Source organism: Ochotona curzoniae, unplaced genomic scaffold (assembly GCF_017591425.1).
Source record: "Ochotona curzoniae isolate NIBS_2020 unplaced genomic scaffold, NIBS_Ocur_1.0 scaffold_4701, whole genome shotgun sequence".
Classification (NCBI taxonomy): domain Eukaryota; kingdom Metazoa; phylum Chordata; class Mammalia; order Lagomorpha; family Ochotonidae; genus Ochotona; species Ochotona curzoniae.
Genome location: NW_024467122.1, coordinates 2,000,495 through 2,025,840, shown reverse-complemented (window position 1 = coordinate 2,025,840; position 25,346 = coordinate 2,000,495). Strand labels below are relative to the sequence as shown.

Sequence of the window (25,346 nt, the reverse complement as noted above, 5' to 3'; positions counted from 1 at the left end):
GGGAGGGCCGAAGGCTGGTGAACAGAGTCCCAGGTCAATGTCTGGGCTCCCCTTGGGACTCAACATGGAACATTCTGGATTCTGGTGTTGGCCAATCCACTGGTTCTGAAGCAGTCTCCCACCGTTGCACCATGTGACAGTCTGGCACCATGATCCAGCCCTTGGCCAATGACACTGCTAAGTTTGCATGACAGGGTCCCCAGCCCTGCTGGGCCCCGGGCCAGGGTCTGTGCTCTGCCACCCACCCTGCTTCCCCCCTCCCTTCCTCGCTGAGCCAGCAGCACTTCCATCAGAGGGGGGAAGGTTCTTGCCCTGCTGGGTCTCGGGCACTCCAAGTCCATACCCCAGTGGCTTGATGCAGCCCGCAGCGTGTGGCTCCCCACTTGTCCAGGAGCCCAAAGTCCTTCCAACGAGGATGCAGTCTTGCCTGAAGCCCGGGTCGGTCCTTCCGCCCCAGCACGTGGGCCGAGTGTCCCCTGGCTGGGCATCCACGCTGCTTCCTGTGTCTACCTACGCTAGGTGAACACCGCACACTTAGGTCAATATAGATATGCAGGTTGGGAATACATAGATTCTGGTCACTGTCTTGCTTTCACAAAGAAATCCGCTAGCCTGCTCGTTCTGTTGTTTGTGCCACCCCGGCTCCGTCTGCCCGTGGTGTCGCCGGCAGATGTGACCACCAAGCCCATGGGCGTCTGCCTTACGTGGCACCATCGCACTGGCCCACGGTCAGTTTCAGTGCCCCCTGCTCGTGCAGGCTTTTGAGGGCCTTGAACTCGAGGGGCATGGTGTGGGGGCTGGTCTGCGAGGTGTAGCCGTACTTGAGGCTATCGTAGTAGTGGTACTTGACGGGGTTCTGGTTGTGGTCGAGCGGGAAGGGCCAGAAGCCGTACAGGTAGATCTGGCCGCAGAAGCGTGTGGCCAGCGTGTACATCAGCAGGCCGGTGGTGGGCCTTTTGATGTGCACTTTGTTGGTCAGCCAGTATCTGGAAAACAAAACCGCAGGAGAAGTCGGGTGAGTCTGGGCAGTACCGTGCTGAGGGAGAAGTGGACATAGCATCTGTTCTGTTGCTCCCTCTGGCCACTCCAAGGACAGAGCGAGCCGTGCATGCCGGCACCCTTTCTGGGGGCACCCTTTCCGGGGGCACCCTCAGAGTATGCTCAGAACAGGCATGTGCGGGGATGCAGCTGCCGAAAAGGGGACTCAGAAATGCCAGCGACACGAGGCTGCCCAGGCGGGAAGGGCCGGCCTCATGATCCGAGCTCAAGCTGATAGAGCACTGTGAATGTTCTCAAGGGCCAGACTGCAGGAACAGGTCCCTACCCAGCGGCGCACTTGTGACAGCAGCCACCCCTGGGCACTGGCTGCTGTGGCTGGGCTCCGCCCCTCCTGAGCCCAACCCCTCCAGCATGCCACCCTAGGCCCTTTCTGCCTTCTGCATCCCTTGACCAATTCTGGACACAGTTCCTTCCTGGCCCCTTCGCAGCAGCCCTCAGTGTGAAGTCCTGGCCCTCCCCAGGGTGAGCACACCACAGCTGGGGCCTGAGCTCAAGCCAGCCACCCCTGCTGGCAGGAGGCAGGTCGTGCGATTCCAGCTTCCAAGCATGCTGTCCACACTCCCTCCCGCAGAGCGGGGTTGAAGCCACGGTGAGCTGGCCAAGCAGCTCTCAGTGGGCCTGGGGTCATGCAGCTGCTGCCCTCTCCCCCAGGCCCTGCCCTAAGTCCCTTTTGTGCGTTTGTTTTTGGTCTCACGTCTGGGGATAGCCCATCTGTTCCCCCTTTACCCCTCAACTCAGTGGGTCAGGCCCTCGGCTGACCATCACAAGTGGTCAGGGCTCACTGCCCAGGGCGCTCTCCCGTTTGACCTGCCCATCCACCTCCCCAAGAGCAGTGAGCAAGCCTGCTGCCCAGTTTTCAGGGGACTCTGGCAGGCAGCTCTCGGAAGCGCTGGTTGAGTCTCCAAGCGTCTCCCGTGTTCCCAGCATTCCTTGAGGCTGGGCCAGGCCACGTGTCGTCTGGCTGGCGGGCTGTGATGGTGGCAGGTTCTCTCCTTGGCCCTGGTCACCAGAGTCCTTGGTGAGGTGAGAGATGCCTGAGGGAGTGAGTAAGGGCCCCACTGTGCTAGCTCATGGGAGTGTGAAGGTAGCATGGACAGAACCCATGTCCTGAGCCGGCTGCAGCTGGATACGTCTAGTTCACACAGAACAGAGAATGGCAGACACGAGAAGCAAGGAGAAGCTGGCTACGCCGGGGCCAGAAAGGGTGGCAGGCTTGTCACCCAGAGGTCTCATGGGGGTGGAGGCCTCAGCTGCTTCCCTGCGGACAGCAATGTCCAGCAGAGGCCTTCCCCACAGCCTTCAGGAGGCACCGGCCCTGCGCTGTGTTCTGGGCCTGAGCCTGCAGCCCTGAGAGCCATGGCAGGTGCACAAGGCCAGCCTCAGGGCACAGGCCCCGAGTCGCAGCAGCCCTGATGAACAAGTGTGTCCACTACATGAGGTCCCTGCTCAGTGCCCCAGGACCGGCTGCTGTTGCCCAGATGGCTTCGTTTGGATTTGGCTCACTGAAATCATTCAGGGCTGCCAGTAGGGCTCCTGGTCACCATGGGGCCGGGCCGAGCCTGGTGGCAGACGCACAGGAGCTGCAAGAGGGCATGTGGCCTAATGCTCCTCCCTTAATGTCCCTCACAGGTGGCTCTCTGCAGATGCCTGCTGTTGGAGCGGGCGCCAAGGGAGCTTATGGATGGATTGGATGAATGTGTGTGGCTGATGAGAAAGCCATGTGGATTTGGAAACTTCTGTGGCAAAGTAAAACTTGAACTCCATCTTCAGGGCCTTTTGGGAGTCCCCTCACATATATGGGTTCTGATCCCGGTTCCCCCCCTTATCCAGGCAGCCCCACTGTGGCACGTAGGTGACGGCAGCTGGGCCACAGCTCTCCATATTGCCCGAGAGAAGCTCTGGGGCCTGGCGCATTAGTGTAGTGGTTCTCCTTGCCTTGCACGTGCCAGGATCCCATATGGGCGCCGGTTCTAATCCCGGCGGCCCTGCTTCCCATCCAGCTCCCTGCTTGTGGCCTGGGAAAGCAGTCGAGGACGGCCCAAAGCTTTGGGACCCTGCACCCACGTGGGAGGTCCAGAGGAGGCTCCTGGCTTTGGATTGGCTCAGCTTCAGCTATTGTGGCCACTTGGAGAGTGAACCATTGGATGGAAGATATTCCTCTGTTTCTTCTCCTCTCTGTATATCTGACTTTCTGATAAAAACAAATAAATCTTAAAAAAAAAAAAGAATCTTTGACCTGCTAGATATGAGCCAGCTCCCCACCCATCTGCCTGCCTCACGTTCGTGAGGAGCTGGGACAGGGCCCTGCATTTCCGAGCGCTGTCTTGCTCTGCTGGCAGCCCTCCTGGAGTTATGGTCAGGCTCCCTGGGGTCCCCTTGGTTGTCCAGGGGCCTTCTCCACTCTCGCACAGATGGTCCTAGGTAACAGTGTGCCAAGAGGCACGGGACTTAGCTTCCGGTGCCGAGGGGACATGGCTCTCGGCTTTGGGTGCCAAAGGGCTCGGCTTTGGGTGCTGAGGGGCACAACTTTTGGCTTTGGGTGCCAAGGGGCACGGCTCTGAGCTTTGGGGCACGGCTCTCAGCTTTGGGTGCCAAGGGGCACGGCTCTGAGCTTTGGGGCACGGCTCTCAGCTTTGGGTGCCAAGGGGCACGGCTCTGAGCTTTGGGGCACGGCTCTCAGCTTTGGGTACCGAGGGGCATGACTCTGAGCCTTGGGTGCCAAGGGGCACAGCTCTGAGCTTTGGGGCACGGCTCTCGGCTTTGGGTGCCGAGGGGCACGGCTCTCAGCTTTGGGGCACGGCTCTCAGCTTTGGGGCACGGCTCTCGGCTTCGGGCAGCTCACTGTTGCTACTCCCGAGGTGGACGCTGGGCAGACCTTGCAGAGAATGTGAGATCTCTGTCCACCGCTGTGTCCCACAACCTTGCTGCCACCTGCCCTGTCCTTCGGGTCCTCCTTGCCAGAGCTCAGAGCTCAGCCTGGCTTCGGCCATCTCGGTCATCCGTCAGGTCCTCCTGTGTACCGCTGTGGCCACAACCTTTGTGCAGGCTGTTTCCAGCAGGCATGATCAGGAAGTGGCAATGCAGTGGCTCTCTGGGGATGCCTGGTCTTCTCAGATGCCTTGGTGGTGACCATGGGAGCCTTGAGAGAGAGGAGCCCTCTCCCTGGCCCTGTGCCCCTTCTGCCCACCAGGAGCGTGGAGTCTGTCCCAGCAGTCTGGGCTGCAGCTTCCCGTCCCTGCCCTCTGGGAGCTTCTGCAAAGCCTGCAGTGTGAGCACAGGATTAACAGCCTGTTTGTTTAAAGGGCTTGTTACTGGTGCTTAATGCTATTTTGACAGAAGAGAGTGAGTCAATTAGAGCTGGAAATAGCTCTGGCAGCATTGGCTTCTGCTGTGGTTGCCTGTCCCCTTCACTGGCACTCTTCCTGCCTGGTGGCCCCTGCAGAACCCGGAGCCAGCTTGGGCATCCTCTCTTTACAGAACTTGGGACTTCCAGCTGGGTGCAGTGAGATCCTGGGTCCCTGGGGTGAGGGTTGTGTGCAGCCCACACAAGCATGCCCCTGGCCACACCTGCCCATGACTGGACACTTCTCTAGGAGTTCTGCGCCAGGATCCAACCCCCATTGAACCTTGAGACACAGCAGGGCATCCCTGGGTGCCAGGCTGCAGACTGACCCAGGGGACACCTTGACTAGTCACAGCGGGGTGTCCCTGGGTGCTGGGCTGCAGGCTGACCCAGGGGACACCTTGGCTAGTCACAGCGTGGGCATCCCTGGGTGCCGGGCTGCAGGCTGACCCAGGAGTTCACTCATTTTCTAGGCATTGCCCATGTCTCCAAGGTCACTACTCTGCCCTGTGGTTTGGACACAGGAGCTGTGGCTCTGAGAGACACAGGGCACGCGTGTGCGGCTGCACATCTGGTCCTTAGCATTTCAGATGCCATTCACTGGGCTGGCCAAGATGGCCACGCCCTCCATCACCACGGCCTTCCCATTGCCATGGCATCAAGCCACCATCCAGCCCCGGCATCACTGGCTTACAGCCTCCACACAGTCACCCTACTGCCAGGGAGAACCCGCCCCTCCCCAGGAAGTGCAGTTGGCCTGGCTCACCCGCGGACGGCGTGCAGCAGGCGCAGCGAGGGGTAGGCGGTGCGCACGCTGACGTGGTGCTTGAGGATGAGTGCGTTAACCCACTCCACACGCTCCTTGCCGCCCCGCGCCATGAAGGCGGGGATCCACAGGATGCTGCCGTTGAGGCTGCGCAGGCGCTGTAGCAGCTTCTCCCGCCAGGTGGCGTTGACCAGGTCCTCAAAGGCCCTCTGGACGACCGAGGGGTTCATGGTCACCAGGTCGGTCTTGAGCCCCACGTCCCGGGCGTACTCCTGCACTGGAGCCAGGTTGCACCTGCCGGAGACAATGCACCATAACCCTCAGGGGATGCAGACTGCTGGCCTGGAACCTCGCCCTGCCCCTGGCCTCACCCGCTTTCTCCTCCTCCATCCCCCCAGTCTGGGGCGTCCCTCCTGCTTTGCCCAACACGGACTTCCCTGTGTCTCGTGGCCCTGGGTCTGCGTTGTGCCTGCAGGAGGGGAGCCCTGAGCCAGGATGAGGCTGCAGGCAGGTGGGCTTGGTCATTCAGCACAGGACCCCCACAGCACCGCCAACACCCTGGGGGATGCCAGTCAGCACCCCGGGGTCTCCTCCCATGCTCCCTGAGATCTTGCCCTCAGCAGCACCTCCAGTGGGGACTTGGCACCCACCTGAGTGCAGCCCAGGACAGGCAAGCAGAGCAAGGTGGCATGGACAGATTCGGATCTGAGGGCAGTGGGGAGCCTTGGGGGCCTGGAGGGGGCAGCAGAAGCAGACTGACTGGATCAGGGCCACGCAGACAGTGATGGCCATCTCTGCAAGGGACTCTGGGTCACAGGAGTGTTCCACGGAGGGGAGTGGGCATGTGCATGCCTGTGAGCTCACACGGACCCTGCAGGGAGCATGGCTCTCTCTGCCCCAGCTGGCCTATCCAGCCACAGCGGCCTGCTCGCTGCCTGCCTCCTCAGACCGTTGCTCCTGGCTGTTCACCTCCATCATGGTTCCCTGCCCTGCCTGGGAGATGCAGCTGTGTTCTGCCTGCAAGGGGTGCCACTGGGGCACACACGTTCAGAGTGCCCAGAGGTTCTGTCCAGGGCTGGGGTGGATGGTGATGGCGGGGCGGGGGTGGAGTGTGGACAGAGGTCTTGGGTCAGGTCTGCAGCTGCAAGCTGTCCCCCAGGTGAGGGGAGGAAAGGGCCTGATGCAGTGCAACTGATGTGGCATCCCTGGTGTCATGTGTGGGGTTTGTCACACCAGGGCTGTGGAAGGATGTCCCCAGGCCCCCTCAGCACTTCGGGGAGCTGTGTGTGTGGGGATCTGAAGGCCGGCGGGGCAGCTGCTCCCTTCTGGGTACCCCACGACCATGGGCATGGCAGGGTGTGCTGGAGCTCTGGGAGGGAGGAGGGACAGCCCAGTTGACTCTCTCAGGCCTGTGGACATGCTCAGGTCTCACCAGCATTGGCCTTGACTCTTGATTTGTAAACAGAAGGACCCTGAAGCCACCTGTCTCACACACTCATTTCACAGATGGTAAGAGTGAGGCTGGGACAGGTGAGGGCGTGCGACGTGCTGGGGAGCCAAGCCTTAGGAAGCATATCCCGCTTTGTAAGGGTTCCACCAGGAAGGCCCTGCCAGCTCTTGCTGCTGCTCCTGGACTTACCCACAGCTGTGACAAGGCAGAGACTGTACTGAGCTGAGCTGAGCTGGCTTCATGCCCTCACACAGCCACACTGCCTTGGGTCCTGCCCTGCCCAGCAGCCTGGTCCACAGGCCGCAGGGCTATGGACCGTGGAGACCGAGTGCTCTGCGCATCAGGAATGGGTAGCCTGGCCTGGGCAGGGATGGCCACAGCAAGCACAGGCTGGCACTGCCCTGGCTCCTCCATCCTGGGGTCACCGTAGTGCCCACACTACCTCTCCAGTGTCCTGGGCTTTCAGGGGCTTCTGGCCCATTGTACACTGGGGCCCAACTTGGGGCTCTGCTGGTCTGTCCTCTCCCCCGTGGCCATGTCCCGAGGAGGCCCTCAGCTCCCTGGGGAGTCCGGAGCATTGCTGAAGCTGGGACGGCAGCACTCGGCCCACCTGATGACAAAGCTGTGCGTGTCGATCTCGGGGCCGCAGCCACTGTTGAGCAGGACCCCTGAGTTGCCCACGATGGCGCAGGTGCGGAAGCGCTGGCTCTTGAGCGGCGAGGTGCGTGGCAGCAGCTCGTAGAGGTTGCGGGACACGTTCATGGTGCTGTCGCGGTCGAAGATGTAGTGTATGACATCGCCGGGCTTCAGACTCCCCTTCAGGACCGAGATGTCCTTCTCGGCATCCAGGAACTTCAGGATCTGCTTCCTGGGGAGGCAGGCACACTTGAGCCAGGTGCCCCTGTTCCCCCCGCCTCGCCTGTCCCGGTCAGCCTGCCCCGCCTGCGGGGAGCAGGTGCACAGCCAGAAAGCTCAAGGTGGCCACACTGGGGCACCAGGTGGCCGCACTCTGCCCTCCTCGCTCCTGGACTTGGACTGTCCGGGAGGTGCCCCTAAGTTGCTGTGGAGCATGAAGCGGGCAGAAGCTTCTCTGGCATCAGGAGATGCCTAGTGAGTCAGGCTGGGGGGCTCCTAGGACCCTCACACGGCATGTCCCTCACTTCTTGCCTCAGTAATGACCTGGCCCCTCGGTGAGAAGGGGTGAGCAAGTGGGGACAGCAGGGTGTGGTACTGCTGCGAGGGTTCCAGGCCCAGATGGAGTGAGGGTGCATGGTGCCCCTAACCACGTGTCCCTCTCCCAGGCCCAGCCTAGGAGTTCTTGGGTGAGGCAGTTGGCTGCCCGGAGCCCCAGCTGGTAGCTGGGTTCTCCCACCAGAGGATCCAGGAGGCGGTGATGACTGGCCTGCGGTGGCCTCCGCTGCCCTGTCCCCAGCTCCCACTCCCTTGCACATGGCAGGTTAGTCTCAGGAACACAGCTGGGCACTTACACACTGCTGGGCTCCCGCCCATGGGGCAGACTCCACTGGGGCTGTGGGCTCCTCCCTCACACGGATGGCCGGGGACAGTCACCAAGTGCGGACCTTCGGGACCTGGCTAGCCCCTCCCCCAACTCCCTAACTCCTCTGAAATGCAACCCCAGACTTCTGATCATCTGTAAGACTTAGTTGTCACACCTGGTGGGCTCCTAGCCATCCTGCAAAACCCAACCCTTGGGCAGCCACTGCTGACTACCTCGGTGTCCTTACCAAGGGACGGTCATCACCTCTGCTCTTGTCTACTTGCAAGAGGCACTGATCGCGCATGTGTGGCTCGTGAGCCTCCTGCCCTCACTGGCATTGGTGCCTCCCAGGCTGACCTGTTGGGGTTCATGCCAGCGCCCTGGGACCCCAGCATGAGGCTTGGACAGAGACCGGCCAGCTGTGACTGTGTCATGCCCAAGTGCTTCCAACGCAGGAGCTGGACTTCTTTCTCCATGGGCCACTTGCCCTTGCCTGTCTGAGTGTGCCCACATAACCATGCCCAGGTCAGGACCAGTTATTGCCTGGCACCTGGCCTCCTCCTCCAGGGCCAGGGGCCAGCTCCAGGCTCCTGCTGGCCCAGGGGAGGTTGTCCTTGGCATGTTTCAGGAAGGGGACACCCCTGTAAGAGTTGCTTTCTGCCACCAGCCTGTGTGCCGTCCTGAGCCTGGGATCTCCCCTGCCCAGAGCGGCTGCGTGTGGGCTCTGCTCCAGCTTGGTGCGGCTGGTTCTACTGCAGGATGCCTTGCAGTGAAGGTGCCGCCTGCTCTGCTCACTGCCCGGATGGCGGAGGACCAGCATGCCACCCAGTACCTGATCCGCAGAGATACTGTCTGGTTGTGCCTCCACTTGGCGGCGGCAGGCTGGGCGCTGGGCCTCACTCTGTCATTGCTCCTGTCCGCAGTGGCCGGCCAGGAGGAGCCGTTGACGCCCACGTCAACTCTGGAGGAACTGGAGGGGACAGGAGACAGATCAGCCTACACACTGACAATGTGAGCACAGGCTCGATTGTAAACACACGAGAGGATGCACAGATCTTCTCCCTCAGGAATACCCAGTGTTGGTGCTTGGAGATCGTGGGGCAGGGAGGAAGACAGGGCTGTGAAAAGCCTTCTCCAGCCTTTCCCATCCACCGGGGCTTCTGCACGTTTCTCCGTGGAGCCACCGCTGGACACCTCTGCACGGAGTGGTGAGGAGGCAAACCGTACCCCAACACGGAATCGCAGCCTGTGGCTTCCCCCTCAGCCCCTGCCTGCTGCAGGAAGCATCAGCTGTGTCACCCCCACTGGACCACAAGCGGGGTCATTCTCCCCAGCCCCACAAACACTCATTCCCACAGCCCTGGTGCCCAGCCAAGTGTCTGTTGCATTTGAATGGAAGATCCATCCAGGGAGAGGCTACAGGAGCTGGCTTGCACAGGGTGGAGTGTGTGTATGGGGGCATGCCGGGAACAGCAGGTGTCAGAACCCCTCTTGAACTTGAGGCTGACCATCTGTCCCAGTAGGTTCCCTAGAAAGCAGGCAATGGTGCTGTCTACAGGGAGGCAGGAGCCAGGCTGCCTTCTGTCGCTGCTTGCAGAAGCACAGGGGTCACATCCAAGTCCCTTTGTCTGTGCATATGGTGGCCTCTAAGCGCTGTGCGAGTGCACCAAGTGGACATGTGATGCTTTCAAGAGTTCAAGGCAAAGAGCCCCACACTTGTTGTCTACTGCTGTGCAGCCAGGGTCTAAACACGATGGGGTCCTTCAGTGAGAGCCAGACACACGGCTTGCTGAATTCCCTTAGTGAGTATGCCCCTTGTCTCCTCGCCACCTGCCTTGGTCCTCCATGTCTCCCAGGGCCACTGTTCTGTCTCAGATTCAGATAAATGCCGCTTTGTAGAGGCTGGAGGATGAAAGGGCATGAGGGAGGCGGAGGGAGCCTCTCCAACATTTCCGCATTGTTTGTGAAAGGAGTCCGAGGGCCGAGTGGAAGGGTTTCCTAGGCTGTGCAAGAACGTGCAAGGACACGCTGTCCAAGCCACATTTCCCTACTTGTAGGAAGGGGTGTGGTGGGTCATGCTTCTGGCCCAGAGGGTCACCGTCTTAAAGTGGCCCTGTGTGTCCTGTAGGCTCCGGGCCAAGTGCATGGGCGATACCTCAGGCAGGGGCAGCCCATCACAAGCACAGAACCCCCGTCACTGTACTGGACAGCAGACGCTGGGGAGGGAGCAACACAGATGGCTGTGATGAGAGCTGCCCCACTGAGGTACTCACAGGGCCTGGGGCTGGCATCTGGGGCTCCCCGTGGGGTCTGTCCTGAGCCCTGGGTACATGTGTGATCAGGCGCCCGTGGAGTCTGCCTTGGACCCTGGGCACACACATGGCAAATGCTCCCAAGAAAGCACCCACAGAGATGCTACATAGATGCCTGCATTGGGCACCTGCTGGGTACACCCCAGAAGCAGTTTCTAGATCTCTCCCAGGTGCTGGGAAGGGAACGTGATTGCTGCCTGTGTGGGAGGTGGCCAGCTCCACTCTGCTGCCAGCAGTTCCGTGCCTGGGTCCCCTGCATGGTCTTCTGGGCAGTGAAGTACTCCACCCTGGCTTCGCTTGCTGCGGGCCCCTCTGCAAGGGCCGGGTGGGGGAACCTCTGGGACCACGGCAGGTTTCCATGCTCCGTGTGGCTGAGACCCCAGCCCGCGAGTGCCTGTCCCAACCTCCCTACCCCAACCTGGGTTGCACATGCTGCAGGCTAAGGCTGCGACCTGAGCTTCGCCTCTTCTGCCCGAGTGGCAGGCCCTCTGGGACACCCTGCCCTCCCCACCCTCGTCTCCAGCCTGGTGTGGCCTCCTGGCTCCTGCTCCAGGCGAGAAAGCTCTGGAGGAAGTGTTTCACCAGCTGGACCTCTCTGGGGCTACCTTGCTCTCCCCAGGCTATTCCAGCCAGTGAGGCTGCACCTGCCAGAGCCTGGAGCTGGGTAGCAGGGCGGGATTGCTCCCCAAAGGGGACATCCTTCCACAGGAGGGGCTTGGGGACACAGGGCCTCTGCTTTGTTGATGCTTCGCTCACAGCTCTGTGATGGCTCAGTAGCCGCTGGCAACCTAGAAGCAAGGATGTTAGGGGCTGAGGAGTTAGAGCCATGCAACAGGTGGCAGAGGCCAGAGGCAGGGGAGCATGCCTTTCTGCATGGCACCTCCTTGCCAGGCTGGCCCCAAGCAGGGTGGGCTGAGAGGTGGTCTTTGCCTACGCCATCTCGCTGGGTGAGTGCCTCTGCCACACCCTGAGCCACGGGTCTCCGAGCAAGGCTTGGCCGTGGCCAAGGCAAGTCTGGTCTGTTGCCTAAGCACTGGCATGCCCCATATCCCGCTGTTAAGAAGCTGTCTGGTCCAGTGTTGGCCACTGTCAGAGTGTGTGTACCTTTGCTAATCAGGGTAACCTCACTGAGTTGGCTCCTGCATGTTTTAAGAGGTCTCACGGGGTCCCTGAGTGCCTCACTTTCCATCTTTGCCTCCTGGACATGACACTTGCTAGAACAGATTCACATGTCAGCTCCAGGGCCTTGGCTGCTGAGCTCGAACACAAGCCATGGGGAGGCACCTGGCTCGGCCGAGTGGGGGCCCTCCCCAACGCGTGCCCTCTGCATGTTCCTGGGCATGGCTGAGTGTAGGGGGTCTCGCCCCACACTGCATGCTCCAGTTTTGCAGCCTAAAGACCTGGGGTATCTCCTATTCTGTCCCGTCCACAGCTCCCCCAAGAGCGATTAGGGAAATGCAAAGCCAAAGTGAAACGCAACACTCTCCCCCCAAGTCAGAAGTGGCATCCAGCACACAGGGACGTGGCCCACAGCTCCCTGGCGGGCAGCCACAGGCACACCCTCTCAGTTACAGACCTGTTGGGCTTGCTGTGGAAGCTGCTCACGGCTGGTCGGATGGCGCCTCTGCCCCCAGAGTCCCTGCGACACAAAGGAAATGTGTGTGATTTCTCTCGGTCAGACCCGGTCCAGTGCCAGGAGACCCCACGCACCCCCCAAGAACTGGACAGGGAAGACGAGACCCCCCTGCAATTTGCGCATGAGTCGGGGCTGTGGGCCTTCCCGGGGTCTGCTCTGACCCCTGCTTCCGCTAGCGCCAGGGTGCCCATGGCAGACAACCATGTGGGCAATCCCCCCTGGGGAACACCATGGATAACACGACTCAGCATCTACCCTAGTGTGAGTCAGCACCTTTTCTGCCACAACTTCTCATATGCCTTCACATGAGTCAGCTTGGGTCCCCGGCCCCTTCCTCTGGCGGCCGGCTCTGCTCTGTTCTGTGAAACCTGTTGTATTTGGCTGTATGGTTCCACCTGCACCACCGTCTTCTCAGGTCATGGTGCATGGACACAGGTGCGCCTGGTACCCCACTCCCGGGTTTGCACACGGCTTTGCAAAACTGTGAGCAAGACTAATGGCCAAAGAAAACCCCACGTGGTGACCACGGCAGAGGAGGCGCTAGCTGACCACACCTGCACAGCTCAGGGCCTCTCCTGCCCACTGCACACGTATCTGGGAGGCTTCTAGACTTTCGCCAGGGTGGAGGGTTTTGCAGCAATGGGTTGTCATCAGGCCACTGGCCGTGCTTGACAGGTATAGAGGAGGCCTCAGGGCTGGCTGCATACAGCCTCGCCATGAGCTTGCTGAGGGCAAGCATCTCTGAGCCAGTGCATCCCATGCCTGCCCTTTCTTATCCATCACAGGGAAGAACGTAGGGCATCATCTGGGCGGGCCATACTTTCAGAGTGGGCAGAGGCACTGACCGGTTCCCTGACACGTGTCCTCCTCTCTGTGCCACCCTAGGGAACATGGACATCAAAGATTTGGCTGTGGTGCAAGACCCTGCATGTAAAACCCAGCCCTCTGCCAGGGCTGCTTCTGCGTCAGCACCCAGACCGCAGCCTTGGCAGGAAGCTCCCTCCAGGCCTTGCCCTCTCCAGCAACCACTGTCCCTTGCCCCGAAGTCACCAGCAGCATCTTGAGCACAGCCATGGAGCCCTGCTCATGTCTGCACTGTGTGGGATTGGGCCACCGTTCCTGCATGTGCTCCCTGGGGGCCGTGAGGAAGATGGGAGTCTGTAGAGCTGCACCTGACCCCCCGACACCGTCCTCTGTGGAGAGGCGCTCACAGCGGTGCGTCCCACCCCTCCCCTGTCAAGTTCTTCTGGCTCCGTGTTCAGGCACTGTGGTGCCAGCTCCATGGCTGGTGTGGAGGTTCCATCGCAATAGCGGGTGCAGTTCCACTGCTGGTACAGTGCCTGGCCATTGTTGGTGGGGAGCGGGGTAGGGGTTGGTCAGTATTCACCTGTATCTTGCTCCTATGACAGAGCCAGCCAGCTGTCCAGTCCTGCCTCTCAGGTCTCCGGGCAGCCCCTCGGCTGGGCCTGGGACCAGGTGTGCTGGGCCCTGTGTGTTGCGTCTGTGAGGTGGCACAATGGCTCTACCAGGCAGGATTATCCCCTGAACAGGAAAGAGCAAGGTTCGTGGGAGGTGGGCACATGCTTGGAGCTGCCCGGCTACTGCTGGGCATGCTGGGGCTGGAGCCCGGTGGGCACCTAATGGTCAGCCATGCCCCTGGCTCACATTCAGTTACTATGAAGCGGGCTTCTTTCCTTCTCTTGAAGAAATGACCTTCTTCTGTCAGCTAACTCTCTTACCAGCACATTGCAAACGTTCTCCAACACTGGTTCTGTGGGCTGCCTCTCGCCCCACTGCACCCCAGGTCTGCTATGGACCTCCTGGTTTGACCCAAACAGCTTTCATCTAACTCTTGGGCTAAACAAGCAAAAGCTATAGATTCATGGCACTGGGGGGCGAGAGAGAGAGACACGGGGAGAAGGAGAGAGAGGAAGAGAGAGGGAGGGAAGGAGGGAGGGAGGGAGGGAGAGAGAGAGAGAGAAAAAGAGAGAAAATGCATAGGCACAGCTGTACTTGCAGCCTGAGGAGCTTACCCCATGCTGTTTGGAGACACGAGCCTGAGCAAGTTCCTTTGCCTTATGAAGTGTCCTGGCCGGGGTCTGTTGTCATGGTGATGGGAAGCTGACTGACACCACAGTGGCTCCTCTCATGTCCTTTCCTGTGTCCACCCGCTGTGCCCAGGGCAGCCCTGGGTGGGGAAGCTGGGTCCTGGCATCTCCTTTCTGGGTACTCCCCTGGAGGAAGTAGCCACCAGGCAGAGACCAGAGGAGGGTGAAGTGAAGGGGTGGGCCCCTTCTGCTTCAGGAAACCCATGGTTTCCAGTGTGTCACTGACCACTGCCCATTGCTGAGGGTAGGGAGCCCATGTGTCGTTCTCGCTGCTGCCCGGGCAGGGTGCTCCAGCCACCTTTCCACCTGACAGGTCTGTTTAGCATCCCTGTCTCACTAATGCTGGTGCTGCACAAAGATGCACCTGCCTCTTCTCAGTGCTCCAGGGATGCAGCCAGACGCACGGCTGCAGGAGTGCCTCACTTCTGGGGCCTCTGCTCCACCCAGCAAGCGGTTCACCAGTCACTGGGGAACTGAAGGACATCGGTGGGTTCATCTGGCCCCCTGTTCCCGATAGGGAGAAGGCAGGGCCTGCCCTGATGGTGAAGGCTCAGACTGCCCCGACAGCTCCTGGGCACCCTTGGCCCACCCTGAGCAGCTTGTCCTGCCACTTTCAGCTCTGGGTGGGTTGGTCAGCCCCAGGCACAGCACACCAGGGTCTGGCTGCTCCCCGCTTTGTGATGGGGCACAGGCTTGTGGGAGCATCCTCCTGCCTTTCTAGGGCAATGAAGAGACCCTCAAGGCTGTTGTGTCCACACCCAGCTGGGCACAGCCTGGTTTTCCCAGCGTGCTGGTCTGGGCTCCTGCCCTGCGTTAACCACACAGAGACGCAGCATGGCAGCAGCCCATCTGCTCATCTTGCCTGGACTGTCGGGGCAGGCGCCCTGAGAGTAGAGGCCACAACACCACTGCTTCTTCCAGGCAGACCCTGTCCTCCAGCGGCTGCCCACTGGCCTTCCCAAGCTGGACCCTGATGAGGATGGAGCCCCCTCAGGATGCTCCACCCTGTCATGGATCTGATGCCTCGCTGTGTGTGCTTCAGTGAGCCGCCTCGCCCCAGGCTGCAGACCCTCTGAATCGCCTTCTCTGACTCCTGATTCTGGCTGCGTCCCTCCAGCCCTTGGCTTCTGTGTGTGAGGCCGTGCCTGGCCTGGGCCTGGCTGCTGTCCTCAACGCAGGGACTCCATGTGGGAGCCACACACAGTGTAGTGGGCTCACTGTGAGCAGACCACAATGCAGAGCTGTGAACCCCTCCCTCAGCCCCTCTCAGGCCCCGGGGGTCCGCAGGGAGCCTGAGAACATGGCCCTGCAGGTGCTTAGCTGGGTGCCCTTAGCGTGTAGCTCTGAAGGAGGAGCCTGGCCCAGCATGCTTGTAACTTGCCCACAGTGTGGGTTCTGGGTGAGACTCAGCAGCCTGCCTGGCAAGCTCCTGAGGTGGTGCCGGTATCCGCTGGGGCTGGGAGACTGGGCTGCCATGTGCCCATCTCACCTGGCCCTTCCTGCCCCTGGCCCAAGAGGAAAGCAGCCCTGTGGGCGCCAGGTGTCAGGCTCAGCATCTGGACTCTTCCAGGTTCACCTGTCAGCCAGCCCTCTGGGTATAGTAAGGGCTGGCCAGGAAGCTGGATCAGGCGGGCACACGTGTGTGCACTTGAGTGCACCCATCATGTGCACTGGCATGGGTGTGCATGTGTGTGGGTACACACGCTTTCCAAGCAGCTTAGGTCCCTCCACAGAACAGGCAGGCTGGCCACAAACACGCGTGTGTGTGCCCTGGCTATGCTCCCACCGCCCTCCTCCCTCCGAGGGCATCCAGCATGCACTGAGCCGAGAGGGAGTCTAGAGGGGGCCCCCGTCTGCCTCCCCCCTGCCCTCCTCTCTTCCTTCCCTCCTAGCACCGTGCTATTATTTTTAATTAAACAATAACCACATAGGTGTCGCTATGTGGAAACCACAAATGCTCTTAGGATACACTGTAGCACCGTGCACACCTGCCAGGGCCGCTCCGGCCACTTCCACGGCTGTGCTAGACTGTCAAGTGCACACTGCCCTACCCATCCATGCTAGCACACACCCAGCTACGTGCCCAGTGGTGCTGACCACCTCCGCCGTGGGCAGGCCTCACGCCTCCGTGTCTAGATCTCTTCCTCTCCCACACTCAGCCCGTGCCCACTCCCCTGGCCCTTGGCACCCCACCCACAGTCTGTCTCCAGGGATCGCGTGTAAAATCACATGGGGCTTGGCAGGCTTCTTTTCTATAAACAGAGGATTTCAAAATTTATTTGGAAAGTAGAGAGAGGGAGAGAATTGGCCCAGTCCCCAAATGCCTGCAACAGCCAGGTCCGGGCCAGGCCAGAGCCAGGAGCCGGGAGTTCAGTTCAGGCCTTCTGCACGGGTGGCAGGTGCACAGGACATGAGTCTCCCAGGTCCCGGCTCACTGATGGAATCTGGACACGAGCCGAGGCACTGGACTGTGGGTATGGGCAGAGCAAGGGCTGTGGTGGCACCTTAGGCAAGGTGATGCCTGCCGCCTCCTGTACGGCCCATAACACCCCATCCTTTGTGTTACCACCTGTTGCCTGTTCGTCCCTCTGGGATGGGCACCTGGGGGCTCTGGCTCTTTGCTGCCATGGGCCTGATGTATAAATGCTCCGGGGAGACCCTGCTTTTGTTTCTTTGGTGTTTGCACCCAGAAGTGGGTTTTCTGGGTCACTGGCGACTCCACGTGAGGTCCTGAGGCCATTTAGCAGATGCCCTTAGCGGCTGCGCTTTTTTCACAGCTGGACCGTATGTTACGCCATCCTCAGAGGGCTGTGAGAGGTGTGCTCTTAATCTTGCTGTACAGACCAAGAAGCTGAGGCCCAGCTGAAGAAACCCGCTGGCCTCAAGCCCCCAACTCGAGCTTCCCCGCCAGTGGCTCCCAGTTGGTCCACAATATGGCCTGATGTCCAGGTCTGACCTGGCTAGGGTGACAGCCGCAGTGGGGCACTTTGAGGAGCTGTGGAGGCTGGGCCATCACAGCCTACCTCTGGGTGGCGCCAGTGAGCACGCTGCTGCCCCCTTCACTCCAGCCAGGCTGAGGGAGGCTTCTTGCTCAGGCCACACTGGGAGTTCTGCTCTACGTTCCTCTGTCTTCCCTGGGGTCCAGTAGGAGGGAGTCCCAGGGTCAGCGGAAGGGCATTCCAACTTCCAGCTAGATGGTACAGCCAGCCACCCACCTTCCTTGGCACAGATCCTGCCTTTGTTCTCCTTTCTCAGGTGGCACCTCTCCGAGCTCTGCCCTGGCTCTGCCCTCCTTAATCGGGTGGCACCCCTCTGGGCACAGCCCTGACTCTGCCCTCCTTACTCAGGTGGCACCCCTCCAGGCACAGCCCTGGCTCTACCCTTCTTACTCAGGTGGCACCCCTCTGAGCTCAGCTCTGGCCCTGCCCTCCTTACTCAGGTGGCACCCCTCCAGGCACAGCCCTGACTCTGCCCTCCTTACTCAGGTGGCACCCCACCAGGCTCAGCCCTGGCTCTACCCTCCTTAATCGGGTGGCACCCCTCTGAGCTCAGCTCTGGCCCTGCCCTCCTTACTCAGGTGGCACCCCTCCGAGCTCTGCCCTGACTCTGCCCTCCTTACTCAGGTGGCACCCCTCCAGGCACAGCCCTGGCCCTCCTTAATCAGATGGCACCCCTCCGGGCACAGGCCTGGCCCTCCTTAATCAGATGGCACCCCTCTGGGCACAGCCCTGGCCCTGCTTTTGCACGTTAGGGTCGGGGAAGCTCCCAGCTGTCAGGCAGAGCCTTGGCATGCCCACCTCTCCCTTGGCACTCACTAAAGGCAGCACTGGCATCTGGGAGGCCATCTGCCAGTGCCGTCTCTTCCGTGGTCTTGGGTGTCTGAGGCAGCGCTGCCGAACTCCATGGGCACAGGTTGCACAAGGTGGGAGGTGCAATCGTGGGCAGCTGAGTGACTTCAGAACCAAGGGTGGCTCAGAGCGAGTGGGCTGTGAAGCCTAGGGCTGGTGGGTACCGCGGCTCTGTGCTTGCTCACTGCATGGCTTCAGCACGCCCTGGGACATACTGAGCCTGTGGCTCTGTGACGGGGTGGGTGGGCGGTCTGTGAGAAGGGCAGCAGTGTCGGCCTCCTGGACATGCCCTCTCCTGCGAGGACATGTAGGCCCTCCTGGTGGGGTCATTGCTCACAGCCTGCCCCAGGCCCAGGGCAGCTGATGGCACCAGGCTGCCCTCCATGAATCTCCTCCGGGCCCTCATCCACTGCGTTGCTTGTGTCTGTTCTCAGTGTGAGTGTGGCTCCCTCCTGGTAATGAGATGGCCAAACAGATGCAACGCTCCAGCACCATTCTGATGAGCCTGGTGCCGGGGGAGGAGGGAGCAGGTGGCAGGTGCACACCAGGCTGCTGCATGGGGTCGGGGGATGCCTCTGTGCTGGCTCACAGCGGCCCAGCTCCTCTGTGACACTGTCCTTCATGGTTGCATCTCTCACTGTGGCCTGGGCACTCACGGCCTCCCGGAGTGGGTGCAAGGTGTACACTGTGGAAATAAGAGCGTGCACAGGACCCCCATGGGCTGTCATGGATCCCCATGGACTCCCTGGAGCCAGCAGCTCCTCAGCTGCCCTGTACTCGGTGCTCCCATCTGTAAAATGGGGGTGATGATGGCCTTGACTGGGGAGGGTCCCGGGTGGGAGCAGAACTCCCAGGCTCAGCACCGCATTGGCGCCCAGCAGACTGCAACACAAACGGCCTGGCTGTCCTCTGCCAGGGGGACTCCTCAGCAAGCCTGCACACCCTGGCTGCTAGAGTTTGAGTTCAGGAAATGAAGGCTGGGATGATGGGGCTAACCCTCGTCTCAGAGTCGGGGTGTTCCTCAGCTGGATGTCCGTGTTGCTGTCCTGTCTGCATCCTGCTCCAGCTGCAGGCCGTGGCATCCGGAGGAAGAGGAGCAGCAGTGGGGTGGCCTGAGTCTGCGTTCCCCAAGAGCAGGAGTTGGGGAAGAGCCTGCTGAGCCAGAGCGTCCTCGTTGCAGGGCCTCGGGGTGCTCAGCACACAGTGGGCTACATGGCCACTGCTTTTACCACCGTGGGGTCAGTGGTGGAAGCGCTGGGATGAAGGGGTCTCGTCAGGAGGCAAGGGGGCTTCCTAGCTGGATAGGGTCAATAACACAGCGGCCCAGCTCCTCAATGCAGCAGAAGGGGTGGGAAGATACAGAAAGGGGATGGCACACATGAAGACACGGAACATTCTGGAGAACTGAGAGCCCCAGGGAATGGCTGGAGCCTGGGGAGGCCGGGAGAGGAGGCCAGGCCCTGTGAGGCCTGGGGAGGCCGGGAGAGGAGGCAGGCCCCGTGAGGCCTGGGGAGGCCGGGAGAGGAGGCCAGGCCCTGTGAGGCCTGGGGAGGCCGGGAGAGGAGGCCAGGCCCTGAGAGGCTCTGTCTGCCCTGTAAAAGCATTGAGGGCTGGTGGGTACTTTGCACAGCAGTTCAGCTGCTGGCTGAGACGCCCATATCCCATCCTGGGGTTCATGTCCAGGGCTCTACCCCCAGCACCCTGTGCTCCAGGGGGCAGCAGTGAGGGATCCAGCAGGTGAATTCCCACGCCCACCTGGGTGGGAGACTTGCATTGAGTTACCAGTGCCCAGAGTCACAGACCTCCAGAGAGTGACCCTGCAGGCGGGAGGGCTCTCTGCTAGTCTGGCTGTTTGCCTCTTTTGAATGAAATGAAGAAAATGCAGCCATTAGAAGTACAACAGGGCCCTGCATGGTGGCCTAGCAGCTAAAGTCCTCATGTTGAATGCACCGGGGTCCCATATGGGTGCCAGTTCTAATCCCGGCAGCTCCACTTCCCATCCAGCTACCTGCTTGTGGCCTGGGAAAGCAGTCAAGGACAGCCCAAAGCCTTGGGACCCTGCACCCACGTGGGAGACCTGGAAGAAGTTCCTGATTCCTGGCTTTGGATTAGCACAGCTCCAGCCATTGCGGCTGCTTGGGAAGTAAATCATTGGATGGAAGATCATCCTCTCTGTCTCTCCTTTCTGTATATCTGACTTTCCAATAAAAGTAAAATAGAAATCTTAAAAATGAAATACAACAAAAGCAACAGGTGCCTTTGTAAAGCCCCACTCTTTCGGAGTATTTATAATTTGCAAGTTTCCAACAGCACCAATTTGAAAAACCTAAACAATTTAAAAACCTAGCAACCCTGTTGTGCTGGGGGAGGGCGGCCCTATGTGTGTGGGCTGTTTCTAAGATGGGTCTCTATTTACAATTTAAATGCAGTGTTCGGAACAGTTGGCATCAGGACTGATAAAGCCAGACTGCCTTGCTCTCCCATCTTGTCGCCAGCCCCACTCCTGCGTGAGGATGCACGCGTGGCTGTGGACAAGGGCGGCGTTTCGGCTCTCATGCCTCGAGCGTCACGTGTGCCTGCGCTGCAGCCAGGCCAGGCCACGCCCTTGCCATCCACCTGGCTGTGGCGCAGGTTGTGCACCTGCCCCCCTCAGCTGACAGCCGAGCCGCTCCTCACACACTGTCCGGTCTGTCCGGGGCCAGGACTGGCGCCTCGCACGTGTTACTTTCCAGACAGGGCCTGGAGTTGGGCTGGGGTGTTCTGGGTGGCATTAGCTCCAGGTAGATGTCACCCGGCAAGCTGGTACACATGGGGCCCGCTGGTTCCTGCCTGGCAGGTGGTGTGAGAAGCAGGTATGCCATGACACAGGCACTGCCCTCCTCTGGACCCACCTGGGAGGTCTGGGGGTTCCTGCCCACCTGTGCCGCTGGGCTCACCTGGACCTGATGCAGCCACCCCCTCTACTATCTCTCACCCCACTTCTTTCTTCCTGAACTACGGACAGGGAGCCCGAAGAGCCAACCACAAGCCCAGGAGAGCCGGGTGCCTTGGGAACAGCCCGTGGAGTCAGGAAGAGGAGTCTACCACCTGTTCCCTGATTCAGAGGACGCGACGTCTCACGTGGTGGTCAGGACTCTGGGCGCTGTCCTCTCGTAGGGTAAGGGCCTCACATTTGACTCAGCCACTTGCTACCCAGCCTCTCAGTAAATGGGAGAGCAACAGCAAGTAGCATAGAGGGGCTCAGAGGGGCCTGGATCCAGGACTCCTGGGGTCACTGGAGGTATCACTGGGTTGCCTTGAGGACGGACTACGTTGGCTAAGCACCCTGGACAGCTCTTGGCACATGGCAGGCACTCAGTAATGCTATCCATGGTCACCATCCCCACCACCAGAGCTCAACCACTCCCTGAGAGTGACAGCAGCTTGCCTGGGGGTGGGGACATGAGTCCCAGGAGAGGAGGATGCCCTGCCCTGCTTGGGCATGGACCTGGACAGAGGTGCCATTACTCAGGGCTGAGGTTACCCTAACTGATCTTGGGATGGGGGGAGGTTCAACAGGGAGCTGTACTCCCTGCCTGGGCCCTGGTTCCGAGGCTCTGCCGTGCTCCCTTCCAGGCCCGTGGCTCTGATGCTCTGCCGTGCTCCCTGCCCTGGCTGTGGCCCCAAGGCTCTGCGTGCTCCCTGCCCTGGCTATGGCTCTGAGGCTCTGCGTGCCTTGGCTGTGGCTCCGATGCTCTGCCGTGCTCCCTTCCAGGGCTGTGGCTCCGATGCTCTGCCGTGCTCCCTGCCCTGGGCTGTGGCTCCGATGCTCTGCCGTGCTCCCTGCCCTGGGCTGTGGCTTCGAGGCTCTGCCGTGCTCCCTTCCAGAGCTGTGGCTCCGAGGCTCTGCCATGCTCCCTGCCCTGGCTGTGGCTCAGAGGCCCTGCCATGCTCCCTGCCCTGGCTGTGGCTCAGAGGCTCTGCCATGCTCCCTGCCCTGGCTGTGGCTCCGAGGCTCTGCCATGCTCCCTGCCCTGGCTGTGGCTCCGAGGCCCTGCCGTGCTCCCTGCCCTGGCTGTGGCTCTGAGGCTCTGCAGTGCTCCCTGCCCTGGCTGTGTGTGCCGGGCAGGGTGTCTGGTGAGAGAGAAGCTTTACCCAGCAGACTCTGGGTGTGTATATTCTCAGGACCAGACTTTGGGGAACCTGTGGCAGGTGCGGCAACAGAAATGGCAGACACACCTGCTAGGGCTGTCAGCCACGAGATGCATGGAGGCTGCCCGGGTTGCTCATGGCCATTTTGGCAAAGCTCATGACCTCAGGGCATGCCTGGGCCACCAGGCAGGAGAGCAGGTACTCTGTGCTGCTTCCTCACACAGCCCCAGCTGCTGGAGAGCCTCAGAGAGGGCATGTCTGCGTGTCTCAGGGAAGTCCTTCCAAGGCAATCCCACCATCCTTTCTTTGGAGGAAGGCAGGCAGGGCACCAGCAGGCAGCCCTGCTCTCTCCTCGCTGGCCTTTCAGGGACTAGTACTCGCCGGATCTGCCCTAGCCAGCCCAGCACTGATGGAGAAGCAGCTGGAGAGGACGACAAGGGCTGCAGGCTGGGGATTCGGAGAGTCTTTGAGGCCTCTGGGAGAGGCATAGGGTCGGGGCGGGAAGCCCCCTCATCCCCCTGACGGGTGCTGAGCCTGACTGCACAGCAGGCAAAGACGGGCGTGTCACACCTGTGTTCAGAAGTGGCCAGAAGATGCTGCTGCTGGAACTCCTGCCTGCTGCCCCACAGCTGACTCATGCATGTGGCCTCTGTTTCTCTACATTCAGTCCGCATGGGACACTGGAGGGTGCGGCTGGGACGCTGGACAGTGGAGTGTGCAGCTGGGACGCTGGCCCTCACCAGCAGTGGGTACAGTGCTGGCCAGGACAGCGCAGGGTGTGGCTGGGATGTTGGCCCTCACCAGCAGCAGGTACAGCACTGGCCAGGACAGCTTCATCAGGTGGGGAAGGAGGGGCAGGACTGGTCAAGCCAGGGTCCATGAGGCTGGGGGGTGAGATGCAGAAGATGGCAGTGGACACGGGGCACACCCTGACTTGTTGGCTCCTTGCTCTGGGAACAGTCTAGAAAGGTGAAGGGCCTCAACAGGGACCCTCAGGGAGCCAGGTCAGGCACACAACATCAAACCCTCCAACACAGTGCCTGCACAGGCCTAGGAGCTTTCTGGCTGGCTGTATGGAAGGTGCTGGAAAGTGCCAACACTGTGTGCAAAGTGATCTCCTTGGCTGCTGAAAATTTAAACTCTCTGGTGCAAAAGGTGTCAGGTGAGAGTTCAGGAATGATGGAGGGATGTGGGGCAGGGCACCCACCAGCAGCACCGGACCCTCCTTCCCACTCCTCAAAGGTCAGCAAGGCTCGGCAGGCAGGGGACCCCGCTTGGAGGTGGCTGCTTCCGCCACCCCAAGACAGCGACCCGGTGTGCTTCCCCACTCAGGCTTTTGAGGCGAGTGGTGAGGAAACAGCTCCTTTCAGTGTCCTTGCATGGGAGCAGTCATTCGCAAAAGTTTTTGGAGCTAGGCCGGAAGCCGAGGGTGGGGAGAAGGTTTGGAAGGAGGCATCGCAGTAGCACCACGGAGCCCACGGACGAAGGCTGTGGTGGCAGAGCCGCGCAGGGCGGGCCAGCCGCGCCCACTCCAGGTCTGGGACGTGGGCATCTGGGACCCAGGCCCCGCAGCTGCCTGCCAGGGAGCTGGCAGCGTGGCAGAGCCTCCCCTTGCGCTGACAAAGAGTGGAGCAACTACTGGGACAAAGGAGCGGCGCACGAGGCGCGGGACTCGCGCATGGTGCCGGCTCGCCGCGGTTCCACTGAGGCTTCCCCAAGGCTCTCCCTTCCCGGAGCGCTCAGCTGCTCTCGCGCCTGCCCTGCTCCGGCCTCCAGCCCAGGACAGGGGCCGGGCCCTGAGGGGAAGGGTGGGGCGCGAGTCCCAGCCCTGGCCACAGCACCGGCCTGCGCGCGCTCCAGGGAGTCCCGGGCCGGTGGATTTCAAGGGGCTTGTGTTCTCGCCGCTGGGGAGGGATCGGAGAAAGCAAGGACCAGACTGTGCCCCTGGGGGCCCAGAAACCCCGCCCAGCCACTCGCCTGGTCTCAGGGCACAGCACACCGGGGGGCGCAGGGGGCGTCTGAAGGCACGCAAGGACAGGGACAGGGACAGTGCAGCCCAGCTCAGCCCCAGCCCCAGCCCAGCGCACCCAACCTCAGCCTCGCGCACCCTACCTCCGGCGCTGCCAGCGCCCGCGCAGGGCTCCGGGACCGGCGGGAGGCGCGCCTGTGTGTCCTGGGTTGGGGTGGTACCGGGAACACTCCCCCCACCCCCGCCAGGGCTTGAGCAGAGCCCCTTCCCTCAGCTCTGGCGCGGGGATCCCCGCCCTCCGCTCCGAGGTCCCCGCGCGCCCCCTGCCCACTTTGCCAAGGCGAGAAACCAACCAAGCCGGAGACAAAGAAACTCCTACCTCCCTTCACTCTCGGCCCTGCCACCCGCCCGAGACACTCCCCGGCGCCCTCCCTCGACCCCGGCGCCACCACGCGCGGACCCCACCACGGAAGAGGCCGGGTGGACCAGTCCGTCTCTGCTCAGGGCACCCCAGGGGCCGCCCCTGGGGCCGTGCCCCCCGGCCCTGCGTCCCCTGAACCGTCCCGACAACCCCCCTCGCGCCGCCGCCCCCACCTCTCCAGAGGAGTGAAGGGGCGCGGCGCACACAAAGCGGGTCGCGTGGGGCCCTCGCCCGCCCGGCGCGGAGATTTACCCGAGGTCTTCCTCGATCTCCGAGATGTCCGCGAAGATGAGGAGCAGGACCAGCAGCGCGAAGGCAGCCAGCACCCCGCTCCGGCACTGCAGCTGCATGCTGGTGCGCGCCCTCCGGGGCGCAGGGGCCTGGGCGCCACCGGGACCCTGTGCTCCCGAGTCGGGCGACAAACACGGGCTGCTCCGGCGCCCGAGCCCGCGCTCCTCCCGCGCGGCCGCCCCGCCCCCGCCCCGCCCAGCGCCCGGCCCCACGCCAGGTTTTGACGGTTGAGCTCGCTCTGCGCCCTGCCGGCCTCCGCCCTGCCACTCCTGAGTCCCACACCTCTGGCTCGAGCCCGCTTCCCCCCAGGCAAGCAGCCGCCTTCCCGTCCTCGCAAAGTTTCGCCTGAACAAAGGCCGCCACCTGGGGACAACCCCGGGCAGCCGGTCCCTGCAGGCTCGACTCTAGGGACACGGGAGGGGAGCTCCAGGGTCTGGTTAACTTTGGCCGCCTTTGTGGGCAGGCCATGGTCCTAACCCACCCTTGCTGGGGTGCTGCTGCGCCCTGCAGGGCA

The 25,346-nt window shown here is 61.5% G+C and overlaps 1 protein-coding gene across 2 annotated transcripts; it reads right to left on the bottom strand.

Moving 5' to 3' along the window:
• Nucleotides 1–700: 700 nt before the first annotated feature.
• On the bottom strand, nt 701–24,891 carry ST8SIA2 (ST8 alpha-N-acetyl-neuraminide alpha-2,8-sialyltransferase 2). Of its 2 annotated transcripts, XM_040969515.1 has the most exons (6): nt 24,794–24,891; nt 12,005–12,067; nt 8,949–9,077; nt 7,229–7,486; nt 5,169–5,462; nt 701–986 (listed from the first exon to the last, which is right to left on the bottom strand). In XM_040969515.1, the coding sequence occupies exons 1-6, from the start codon at nt 24,889–24,891 to the stop codon at nt 701–703; spliced, it is 1,128 nt and encodes a 375-aa protein (XP_040825449.1). The 2 variants fall into 2 exon arrangements, with proteins under 2 accessions (XP_040825449.1, XP_040825450.1); XM_040969516.1 differs by lacking the exon at nt 12,005–12,067.
• Between the last annotated feature and the right edge of the window lie 455 nt (nt 24,892–25,346).